Source organism: Vombatus ursinus, unplaced genomic scaffold (assembly GCF_900497805.2).
Source record: "Vombatus ursinus unplaced genomic scaffold, bare-nosed wombat genome assembly UNPS02006874.1, whole genome shotgun sequence".
NCBI lineage: Eukaryota > Metazoa > Chordata > Mammalia > Diprotodontia > Vombatidae > Vombatus > Vombatus ursinus.
This window is the reverse complement of record NW_020946652.1, coordinates 7,934,983-7,947,136: the sequence shown is the minus strand read 5'-3', so window position 1 is coordinate 7,947,136 and position 12,154 is coordinate 7,934,983. Positions and strand designations below refer to the sequence as shown.

The following is a 12,154-nucleotide window of genomic DNA, read 5'->3' as shown; positions in this document are numbered from 1 at the left end:
CGTAGCGGGTCTCTCTCCCTCTCCCTCTCCCCTCCCTGTCCGCGGCTCAGCCCGGGACGGCCCCCCGCCCCGCGCCTCCCCGAGCTCAGTGGGGCGGGCGCACACCCCACCCTCGGCTCAGCCCCCCACCCCGAGCCAGGCCGGTTCCTCGGCTCAGGCCGCCCGCGGGCCAAGTTCCTGGGAGGCTGCACCTCGCGGGGCTCCAGGGCCGGTCGTGCCAGCCTGCGTGCGCCCCTGGCGAGCCATGGAGGCCGCCCACCTGCAGCCAGCCGCCGCGGTGCTGCGGCGCTTCTCGGTGCAGGAGAGCTGCGGGCTGAGCCCCGAGCAGGTCCGCTGCAGCCGCCAGAAGTACGGGCTCAATGGTGAGTGCGTGCGTGAGTACGCCGCCGGCACCCCTGGACCCCCACCCCCGGCCCGCGGCACAGCGCAGACTCCTGGGCAAGGGGCCGCGCGCCGGGGTGGGAGGGGAGGCGTGGGTGGGGGGGCTGTTCTCTGCATCCCTGGCTCCCCACTCGCGGCTCGAATAGCAGCAGGCTGGGGAAGGGGCTGCGAGCTTGGCAGGGGTCTCCCGTCGGGGCTGGGATGTAGAGTCAGCCCACGGTGCCCAAGTCCTTCGTTGTTGCATAAATGAGGAAACTGAGGAAGCCTGGAAACGTGCAAGGTCTTGCCCAGGCTCCCAGCGCCAGGAGGGATGAGAACCCGGGGCTGGGGTTGGGGCTGTGGCGGCGGCAAGGCTCTCGGCTGAGGCCACCCCCGCCTTCGGGGGCCCCACACCCAGGCGGGGGGGGGGGCGGAAATGAGGCCCCAGGCGCTTCTGCGGCAGTTCCCGAGGCTCCTGTACCCGGAGAAGAGCGTGTGGGTGTCCGGGGGCGGGGCGCTCCAGGAGTCGGTAGTGAGACCGCCGGCTGCCTTTGCTGGGTAGGGGTTGCAATGGGGGCTTGGGGTTCACATGCTGCCTTGGCTTCTTCTCGGCCGGGGGACCATGGCCGGCTCCCTGCCCAGCTGGGGCTTCAGTTTCTTCCTCGGTAAACTGAGGCTCCTTCTGACCTGAGGCCGAAATAGAGTTTGGATGGGTAGCCTAGGCAACGCTGGACCTGGGAGCCAGCACCCCCTTCCCCTCCTCTGGTGCGCACCCCGCCTCTCTCCTGGGCTCCCTCAGGGCTGCAGCCCGCTGCCCCCTGAGGACCGAGACCGGCCCTGGCCGTGGCACAGGAGGCGGGCAGGGAAAGGGCCCTGGCTGTCAGTATGGGTTTCGGCATCGACTGACTCTAGGACCCAGAGCTGTTACTGCTTCCGTCTAACCGGGGAACTGAGAGCCGGAAGGGGCCTTAGAAAGTCACCTAGCTCTGCTCCCTCCTTGTGCAGAGGTAGATGCGAGGCCCCGACAGGGGAGGGAGCTGGGCAAGTCCGTGGTGGAGCTGGCCCCAGAACCCAGGCCTTCTGCCTCGCATTGCTTCCTTGGCCAGCGCTAGCCTCAGTTTCCTCATCTGTAAGGCTCAGCGAAGCAAAAGGGTAGCCCTGCTTATCTTCCCAGGGCCCCTGAGTGACATCCCCTGAGGGAGTCCATGGGAAAGCCCCGAGCTGCTCAGGCCTCAGGCTCTGTGTACACACACTCACTCGCTGTTTCACACACACACACACACAACACACACACGCACGCACACAACACACACAACACACACACACTCTCAAACACATTTACGCACACACTCACACACTCACTCTGTGTGGACTTAGTAGGTGTTTCCCATTTACAGAGAGCTGGACATCTGTTGGCTCCTTGTAGCACCCAGCAACCCCGGGAGGGGGGCCCAGAGACCTGCTGGAGCTCGGACTACAGGGGCTTGAACCCGAGCCGGTTCACCTCTCCAGAAGCACCTCTTCCTGTCCCGCCTCACTTTGAATGACTCAGTGGAGGTGGGGGAGAGGGCGAAGAGGGTTTTCTCCCCTGCTGTCTGTCCCAGGCCCGCGATCCAGGATCCCCAAGGACACCCTGGGGATAAGCCAGGAGTACAGTCACCGCTTCCTCCCCCCACCCCAGGATTTCAATTCAAAGTGATGTTCTTGGACAGGCTCTCATTGGGTGGTGGGCCTGTGACCTCACGAAGGTCAGGGCCAATCAGAGCCAGGCTCCAGTTCATCTGTTCCCACCTGGTGCTCTCCTGGAGCCTGCTTCAAAGGCAGAAGTGGGTTCTCCTGCCTGCCTCATCTTCCTGCCCTTGGAAGGTCAGCCTTAAGTCTGGCCCTGTGGGGGAATCATTCCATCATCCTGACTTGAGCTCTTAGTTCCCTGAAGCTGTCCTGTCAGCGCCTCCAGGAAGCTGGCTGGCTTTGTGAGTGAGCAGCAGGTTTGTGGGGCGAGACAGTCATGCCTAGTGATCCGTCGGTGTGACCCTGGCCCAGTCACTTTTCTTCCCAAGTCTCAGTTTTCCTCTCTGTCAAATGGGGACAAGAAGGCTTGCCCTGCCTGCCTCACCAACCTTGCCATGTGTCAGGGCAGGGAGCTTTATTGTTCCTCCCTCCACTGCCCAGTGCTGCGGAGCAGAGCCCACCTTCCTGGTGCAGGCTGGCTGCCCGAGGCTCTGCAGGTCACTCCTCCCTGCACCCAGGGCCGGCCTGTCTGCAGCCCTGCAGAGCGCGGCTGTTCTCCACAGCTGTCAAGTGTAGGTTTGGGGTTTCTATTTGTTTATTCAAGCTGTCACTGGTGTAAACATTATCTTTCCGGGGCAGAAGATTGCCTTTTTTTTTTTTTTTTTTTTGAGTTCCTATATTTAGTTAACTTGTGGGAGGAGCTGGAGAGATAAATAAGATGTTTGAATATCCCCCTTGGTAGGCTGGCCAGAACCTGAGGGTGTGAAGTGATTGGTGAGGAGAGAGCTTGCACTCAGCCCTGCACTTGTCAGAAGGGGTAGGAGCCTGGAGGCCCCACCAGCTGGGGCAGCTTTATCTGGTACCCAGAGCCTTAGGGAGGCTGCTTGAGGCAAAAGTTCTTCAAACTGAGGGGTGAGAGGCCTGTAGAGTCCTAGAAAAATTCTCCTTTAGCCTCAGTTTCCTCATCTGTAAAATGCCCTGCCTGTCTTCTGGGCTTGGTGTAGGGGGGCAGGGGAGGACTCTAAGTGAGAGCTGACCGACATGGGTGCTTGGCCTCCCCCCATGACACCCGATGCCCTTCTAAGTAGCCTCAGGGTACAGGGACCCTGGCTTCCCAAAGGCTTGGCCAGCAGAGCCCAAGCATTCCCAGCCTCTCCAGCCTCCATCTAGGGCCAGTGGTTTTGTTTTGGTTGCAGTGATCCCTGGGGGGTCCATGATGGGTGGGAGCAGAGGTGCAGTAAATGTGAGGGGGTGCTACCTGGGTTCTGGTCCAAGGCCTAAGGGTGGCTGTGTGACTGGGAGCGGGATTGTCCCGGCCTATATCCCTTGCCTTATTCCTGAGTATGTTTTTTCTCCAGTGGGTATGTGGCATCTGGGGGGGGGGAAGGCAAGTGCTGACTCACTTGCTTTTCCGTGCTTGGGCGCAGGTTGCTGGAGTGGGGTCCAAGCCTCACCGCCCCCAGCCCTCTGTGTGTACAGCCTGGAACAGAGGGCCAGTGGGCGGGTGAAATGCTGCCCTTCCACTTGTTTGGGGGAGGGACTCGCCCAGCTGGTGCCTCTCTCCCCCAGGCCTTGGCAGCTGGGGCCTGAGTATGGCCTGGACCTGGAACTCAGACCCTCAGGATGGGCTGTCAGGGATTCCGGAGCTCAGACTCCGGAAATGTGCTCCTTTCCCAGCAGGGCTGGCCTTCAACGTCTTGGAAGGGAGTGATGGTCAGCCGGCTTCTGACTTCTGTTGGTGAGCAGAGGCTCCAGGCTTGTGTGTGTGGTCAGTGGAGGGACAGAAGGCAGAGGCAGTGGGGAATAGTGGAAAAGGGGCTGTCTCTGGAGACATAGGCCCCGAGTTCAAATTCTGACCCTGCTATTTCCTACTCAAACGACCTTGGACAAGTCTCCTCGCCCCCAGAGGTCTCAACTTTCCTTTCTGTAAAATGGGTTATTGGACTCATTCTCTAAGGTCCCTTCCCGTTCTAGACCCAGGCCCTCTAATTGTGTGTGTGTGTGTGTGTGTGTGTGTGTGTGTGTCCAGCTGAGGGCTGACTGCGGTTGGTGGGGGAGAGGACCTAGAAATGGTCAGCTCCAGCAGTGCAGTACAACAGTTCCACCCTGTCTCAATCACAGTTTTCCCCAGTATTTGCGTCCAAAGCATCCATGTTTAGGGGGCAGTACCAAGAACGCAGAAAGTGCCCAGGACCAGGGTTCCATTCCAGGCTCTGCCATGTAGATCCTCCCTGGGGACCTTGGACAGGGCCCTTCCAGTTCTAGATTGAAGGCCAAAGGGGGAGGGGGCCACTGGTTGTGGATGTGGCTGTGGGGTCTTGGCCCAGTCATCTGCTCAGCTTCAATGACTGTTAAGGTCACTGCTACCGCATGACTGCTAAGGGCCAGCTGACAGCTACGGATATCATATCGCTTTTTGGGTATTTGGTGGGGGAAATGAGGGAGGGCGGGCAGGAGGATGTCGGCTTCCTCTTCTGAAGAAGCTGGACATGCAGGCAGGTTGGGCCTGGGGCCTCTTATCAGCATTCAGTGGATGAAGGAATGCCCATCTTCCCCCTGCCCCCAGCAGAAGCGCACAAGCCTCAGGGCTGTGTCCTGATGCCCTTGGGGCCATGAGAGGGGGACTCTGGCTCACCTGCCAGCCCCCCTAATCTCCCGGCTGGAGCCCCACCTTCTCCACCCTCGGTGCATCTGTTCAGGGCTGATTCATCGGCCTGCTGGCTTCTCTCTTCCCTGCCTAGCATGCCAGGGGCTGGGGGTGGGGTTTGTCTTTAGATCTGGTCTCAAAGCAAATATAGCCTCAGGAAAGTCCGTGAGGCCAGAGCCTGGAGCGCACGGCCCAGGACCTTGTGGATCTGACTCAAGGAGGTTTGGTACCCACAGCGAATGGAAAAGTGATGGCAGACGAAAGACGTTCCCTTTTCCTACCATCCCATCAGTCGATTCCGCAAACCTGCCATGCCTGCTGTGTTCTAGGGGAGGTTGGGGAATGGATGGATGCACACGGAAAGCCAAGAATAGTCCCTGCCTTCAGGGAGCTCATCTCCTCCCGGGGAGATGAGAACCAGAGTAATAAGGAGTACTTTGTTGTAGAAGTAGTCACTGCTGCCTCTGCGTCTTCGTGGCGTGTCCGTGGCCCTGAGATCTCAGCTGGCTCTGTGCTCCTCGAGGCCTCTTCTCCCAGTAACCCTTGGGGGGCAGATGTTATCACCCCTCTTTTACAGACAAGAAAATCGAGGGCCCAGGCTATTCGTGGAGCCAGGACACTGGCAGGAGGAATGGGGGAGGGGAGCCAGCAGTCACTTGTCTGTTTGCGCGGCCTATGTCCTCTTCACGGTCCTCTGTGCCTTGATCCCCCCACCCCACAGACCAAACTAATGGGGGCTTAAGATTCCGAGCTGGAAGGGCGCCTTGCATTTTACAGACAACGAAACTGAGGTCCGGAGAGGGCTGGTACCCAGCACTCAACACCTTCCTGGTTTCCTTCCCCTCTTTCAGAAAGAACTGAGTTCAAATCCTTTAGCTTTAGATACTTCTTGGCTGTGTGACCCTGGGCAAGTCACTTCCACCTCTGCCTCAGCTTCCTCAGCTTAAAATGGGCATCATAATAGCACCCATTTTCCAGGGTTGTTGCGAGGACCAAATGAGATAATATTTGTAAAACACTTAGCCCAGTGTCTGGTACGTAGTAGGTGTTTAATAAATGTATTTTAAAAAGAGATGACTTCCTGTTTAGCCTGTATGTATCTGTTGGTTTGCATGTTCTCACCCCCATCAGGCTGAGCTACTTGAAGGCAGGGATGGTAGTTTTACCCTTTCTGGTGTCTCCTGGGCTCGGCACCATTTCTGGTGCAGAGTGGGTGGGTGCTCACTAAATGCGTGCTGACTGTCCAGGTGGCAGAGCCAGGATTGGCCTGGGGTTGGTCACATGCCGTGACTCTCTAAGCAGAATGAAAGCCTCTCCAGGGCGGACAGTGCCTCTCTTGAGGTCTCCGTCGTCAGCCACCCTCTCAGCACCTTCCTGGAGGGGATCCCTGCAGGCTCTGAGGCAGGAAAGCCAATGCTGGGTGACCAGGTCAAGTCACACCCTCTCTCTGAGCCTCAGTTTCTTCACCTGAAAATATCACATTTCACTGGAAATACCAGTGCCTACAGTACCGGCCTCACAGGGCAATTGTCCAGAGGCTTCAGTCTTTAAAGACCATAGGTTCAAGTCAATTCAATAAACATTGATTAAGCACCTACTGTGTGCTCAGCATTGTGCTAAGCCCAAGATGGCCAAGGGGATCACTCCTGTTTACCACCTTCTTGACTTGGCCAATGATGGATGCATGAGGTGGGCCTTAGAGAAGGTGAGGGGGTCAGGCAGATCCCATCCCCTTGAGGAGGAGGGTGGAGAAGAGGGGGAGGGGAGGGGGAGGGGAAAAAGAGGAGAGGGGAGGAGGAGGGGGAGAAGGAGAAGGGAGGCGTGTGAACGGCTGGACCTTGAAGGGAAGGTAGGTGGACTTATACCAGATGGCATTGGCTTGGCAAGGCATTCAGAATAGCAACGAGAATAGCAAAAGCAGGGAGAGCAGCACACAGACGCCTTAGCAGGGGAGGGGAACCCGCAATCCCTAGACCCCACGTGGCCCTCTAGGTCCTCAAGTTCGGCCCTTTGACTGAATCTGAACTTCACAGAGCAGATGCCCTTATAAAAGGATTTGTTCTATGAAGTTTGGACTCAAATGGGCCGTGCTTGAGGACCTAGAGGGCCACATAGGGCCTCGAGGCTGCAGGTTCCCCACCCCTGTCAGAGTCACCCGGGACACTGAGGTGTTCAGCGACTTGCCCAGGGTCACATGGCCAGGTTGGGTCAGAGCTGAGGCTTGAACTCAGAGCAGCGGCACAGCAGATGCGTGCTGGCCTCATTGCACATAAGCCACAGGTCGATGGATTGAAACCATCCTCTTTTAAGTCAGTTTAGTTCGATGACAATGTGGAGCAGTGCCTCAGGGTCAGGTCAAGTCTTGCTGGCTGTGTGACCTTAGGCAAGCCACTTGGCCTCCCTGAGCCTCAGTTTCCTCATCTGTAAAATGGGGGCAATCTTATCTCCAGTGACTGCTTCCTGTGTAGCTCCCTACCCCCATTGCTATGACACTATCGGCATCTGAGCTAATGATTTCTCAGTTTCTGTCTTCCTGCTGTCCTGTCCTGCCCGGGCTCTTTGCTCAGAGGGGTGGGGGAGGCAGGATATTGCTCATGGGGCTTCCTCTAACCTCTCTCCTGGCCCAGCATCTCCTGGGTTCCTCATGCTCCCGCAGGGCTCTCCCTCCTGAGCTAGCCTCCCTGGCATGTGGGCATGGTACAATCACTTTGTTCTCTGCCCCTTGAAAGAGAGAGAGAGAGTGGCCCTGAAGAGCAGATTTGCCCAGCTCTTGAGCAAGGGTCTCTGGAGGTTTGGCCCACCTGAATAAGGAGAAGAGAAAACCCTCTGCCCAGCTCTGCCCTGGGCCCTTGGTGCCTAGGCCTGGGCTTGGGCTGAGGTTAAGCCAAAGCTTAAGGGCTCTCTGACATCCCTCAGCCCTCTTTGGCCCATTGCCCCTTTGGGGTGAACTTGCAAAGGCCAGGCCCTGGCTAAATCTCACCAGGGGTTAGATCTCTAATTAATCATCCTGGGCTCCCTCTCCTTGCCCACCACCAGATGTGTGCCTGCCTGAGAGGCCCCTCGCAGAACTGTTGGGACTAGGGAGTGCCGGTGAACACAGCCCAACAGAGCTGGACAGGGCCCACCGTGACTGAAGGAGGGACACCCGCCTCTCGCAAGGGGCCGGGCAGGGCTCTTGTGGGCAGAGAGGTTTTCCTGATGGCTTTCATCCCTTGCTCCTAAGGCTTTCCCCTGGGGCCAAGCAGAGGAAGCCTGATCCCACCCTAAAGAAGGCAAGAGGCAGGCAGGGAGCAGCCTCGTGGGTCCTTGTACCCCACTGTGCCCTTTGCCCAGAATCTTCGGCTCTAATACTTGATGACAGGGGTGCCGGGGGTGCCGGGCCCTTCCTGCCTCTGGCTGTCCTCCAGCTGACCCACATCCTCCCTGAGGTGTGGGACCTGGAACTGCCCACCGGCTTCCAAGGGGGTGTGTGACAGGAGCAGAGGATGCTGGGACTCTCTCCTCTCTCTTCGGGGCTCTGGCCCTCCCAGTGCAGCCCTATATCTATTTAGCTTCCTTAAGCAGTCACATCACGTGAGTGAGTTGGAAATCCCTTTGACCCCCAGGTCTTCTTCAGAGCGAAGGGTGGGGGCTGTTTATTCCAGGAGACTCTGGGTGCCTGCAAATGTCTGATGGGGTGGCCTGTAGGGTCCAGGGTAGCTGTGAGGGCCCTTGGCCAGAAACTTGGCTTGGCATGCAGGTTTTCATGCCTAGTGTGGGCCAGGCACCGTGCTCAACGCTGGGCAGACAAAGAAAGGCAGAAGAAACCAGCCCTGCCCTCCAGCAGCGCCCCGGCCACTGAGGGGGACAGCGTTCATATGACTGTGGGTATTCACCAGGCAGGTGGGAGGTGACCTCCCAGGGGAAGATGTTAGCAACCAACCAGCCTCCAGCAGCAGGCACAAAGCAGTGCGGAGCATGGGGAACAGCCTAGGCAAAGGCAGGGCGGTGGGAGGTAAGAGGACTGTGGGAGAGGGCCTGCTCTCTTCATGCTCCCCCTTCTTCCAGTTCCCCCTTTCAGTGAGGGGCTTTTTGTCCTTGGCTTCCAAGCTTCCAGGCCTAGTTGGTGAGGAGATGATCTCCTGGGGACCCCGATGGCTTCCCTGTTGGGGACTCCAAGGGAGATCCTCTGGCTTATCGGAGGTGATGGACTGACCGCTTGTGGATCGTTTCAGCCCCCTGAGGCCCAGCTGGATGCTAGCACAGCTGCCACAGCACAGCACGGGCCCAGGATGGCTGTGTTTCTGGGGGAGGGTCGCCAAGGGCAGGGGTCAGAGGGAGCAGACACATGGGACAGAAATGGCGTGGGTTGCTTGGCTCAGATGCTCGCCATGCCCTTCCCCAGCTGGGCTCCGCCCCTTCCCCGAGGCCTCCTGGCCGGCAGGGCACTCAGCCTGTGGGGAAGGGGCTCCTGCTTCCTGACCCCAGACTGTCCCTGCTGTTTCCTTCTCGGCTGGAGGCTTCACTTTCTATAGGAAAGGACGGTGACCCTCAAAGTTGATGACCTCCGTTCTGATCCCTACCCTTGTCTGCCTCTTCTGAGGGGATTGGCCCCACATTTCCAGCTGGGCCCAGGATCTCCACTCCTCCCCTCCAGCGCCAGGCTGTCGTCTCCGCTGCTCCTGGGTGCTCTTGGCGGGTCCCTGGCACCAGGGAAGGGGCCACGTGGGCTCACTTCCTAATAATTGCCTTTGGTCTCTTTGGAGTGGTCAGGAAGGGACTCACTGTGTGCAGAGGTGGGCCCCCTGCTGGGAAGAGGGGGTCTGGGAGCCAGCAGCCAGGAGCATTGGGTACTGGCCGTGTGACCCCGGACAGGTCTTTCTGCACCTCATCTCCTGCCCTTGTGCTCACTCCCTCCCTCCCTCCCTACTCCCTGCTGTGAACTTTGTCCCGGTGGGGGGTGGTGTGGGGGATGAGGGGTGGTGACGGGTAATGATGGGCAGCGAGCACCAAGGCCTGCAGACGCACCCAGGGCGAGGGCGCAGGTGCCCCAGCCAAGCCCCGGCCCTCCCCGTCTCTGCCCCTGGAGCAGTATTGATGGCCAGCCCAGCCCCTCGCAGGCTGTCCCATCCTGCCCCAGTCTTCTCCGATGGCTTCAGGTGGTGGGACGGGGCCCAGGACGGGGTCTGTGGGGGCCGGGGGATGTGCTGCCAGTGCCGGAGCAGGGGTGATCTGGTTTGGGGGAGCCACTGGCCGTTCGTGGAAGGAGAGCCTTGTCTGTCCCTGAAGTCGGGCGTGGGCCCGTGCCTTCTGGGCGCTTCTGGGTGTGTTGGCCCCCCTCCTTTGCCGATAACATGACAATGCCTCGTTTTATTGTTAGGCACACACATCTCAAATCCCGCTCCCCGCTTCTTGTCTTCCTTATAGAAAGGGGCCTGGGTGTGTTTATGTGACTGTTCTTTCCCTTGAGTTGACATTGGAAAAGCTGAAATACTGGTTTTCACTATTTAAGGAAGGAGGAGGGCACTGGCAATAGATGGCTTGTGACGGCCTTCCCGACACAAGGGCTGTTCCTGCAGCGCTAGCCTGCCAGCCTTGCTGCCCAGCTTTGGGGGAGGGGAAAGGCAGGGGCCCCAAGCACTTAGCCTGCAGGCCCCCTGGGCTGGGCTACGCTGGGCATCGCCACCGCCCATCACCCCAGGAGGTCTCCAGTGGCTCCTTGGGGCCTGTTAGGGTGGCCTGGCCCTTGGGGCCTTCTCTCCCACAGGCTCCTGCCAGGCCAGCCTTGTCCCTGGCTCCCTGACTATCCCCTTCGAGATGGTCAGGACAGGAAAAACTGGATTGAGCTCATAAGGGACACAGGAAAGGATTCTTCCTTCCCTCCGGAATTCTTTAAATCCTTGACTCCCAGACTTTGTCCCAGGGCACCTCATCCATCAAACTCCCCCAAGTCTGCTCTGCTGTCATTGATGTTTTTAGAAACGTTCCTGCCCCATCGAGTGGCCCTTCTGGTGTGGAGAGTTGGGTCTGAGGTACAGATGACTTTCAGCTGGGAGCAGAGATCATTCTCAGCACATTCGTTTTCCTGAGAGTGTCTGGGCAAGTGTGTGGCTGCCCTGGCACTAGGTGTGGTCAGTGGCATGACTTCGAATTGACCAGCAATGTCAAGAACACAAATGTTGGTCACCTTTCAGGAGTGTTTTCGGTGCTGCCAGGAACAGGGCTGTCCCATCTCCTCCCATTTTCCAGATGGGAACACTGGATCAGAACAAGGCAGTCTCATGCCCTGAACTGCTCAGCCCACCCATCCCACCCTTACGGTCACTTTATTAAATCTGCTGTGGAGAGGGCAGCAGCCCAGGACACTGCTGCTCCATCCTGCCCCCAGAACTCGTCCCAGAGGAGGGGTCCGATTCCCTCCGGGGGCCCCACGGGCTGCAGGGCCGCTAACTGACGGCTCACTTCAAATGCCTGCCCGCTTCCTTTTGGGGTTTGGCTAGCTGGGCAGTTAGGCAATCTTGCCCTTTGAATAGAGGCTCCGAAGTAGGAAGATGTGGTCAGTGAGGAAAGTGTGCCTCATCAAATAGGAAGCCAGCATGCCTGAGAGCTGTGCGTAGTTCAGAGCTCCAGAGCTTCTGGGGCACCAGGATGCCAGCAGTCTGCCCAGCCTTTGCCTCCTCACCTGCATCTATAGCCCCTTCCCCAGGGAGGGTGGGAAGAGAAAGGGGGAATTCTGCTGGGAGGGGAGAGAGCAGGGTTTGCCATCCTTCTTCTGGTAACTCTGGGGGCATGGTGCCCTGGTGCCAGCTCTGGGCACCATCCCCTGGGAGGAGGCTGGAAGGAGGTTGGAAGCCCGTTTCTTCAGGGGTCCTCTGGAAGCGTGGCTGGTCACCATGTGGATCAGGGTTTTTAAGCCTTCCACAGTTGCTTCTCTTTACAATGTTGCTATTATTGGATACATTGTTCTCCTGCGTCAGTTCATATGAGTCTTCCCAGGTTTCTTGGGAAAGAACGTTTCTTCATTATTTCTTACAGCCCAATAGCGTACCCTCCCCCTTTCAGGCATTCCTTCCTTGGTGCCTTTCAGGAAGGGCCCCGGGTGGCCCTGCTGAGGGCATGGTGGTGTGGCAGCTTTGGGGCAGCTCTGGAATCTGATGCTCAGTCCCACATAACCTGGGAGGCTGCCCCCTCCCTGGCTGTGTGGAGGCCCACCTAGGAGGGGCTGTAGGGCAGAGTGGGAACTTGCCTGCCCCAGAGCAGGCCTAGCAGAGGGGGCAGACAGGGGGACCCCAGGTCTAGGGCTGATGTTGAGCATTTTGGGAGAATCCCAGACTCTGAGGAGATGAACTGACTTGTCAGGTGGCTAGGGGGCAGTCTGAGAGACATGGGGGCGAGGGAATCCTAGGGTTGTGTCCTCAGTGACACTCCTGTTCTCTT

General features: G+C 58.5%; 1 protein-coding gene across 2 annotated transcripts in view; it reads left to right on the top strand.

Annotated features, from left to right (window-relative positions):
- Positions 1–244: 244 nt before the first annotated feature.
- ATP2A3 (ATPase sarcoplasmic/endoplasmic reticulum Ca2+ transporting 3) overlaps positions 245–12,154 on the top strand; it is a 99,119-nt gene continuing 87,209 nt past the window's right edge. For both annotated transcript variants that reach the window (XM_027848841.1, XM_027848840.1), the window contains exon 1: positions 245–362. In XM_027848841.1, coding sequence (XP_027704642.1) covers positions 245–362 — 118 coding nt within the window. The remainder of the gene's footprint in view (positions 363–12,154) is intronic.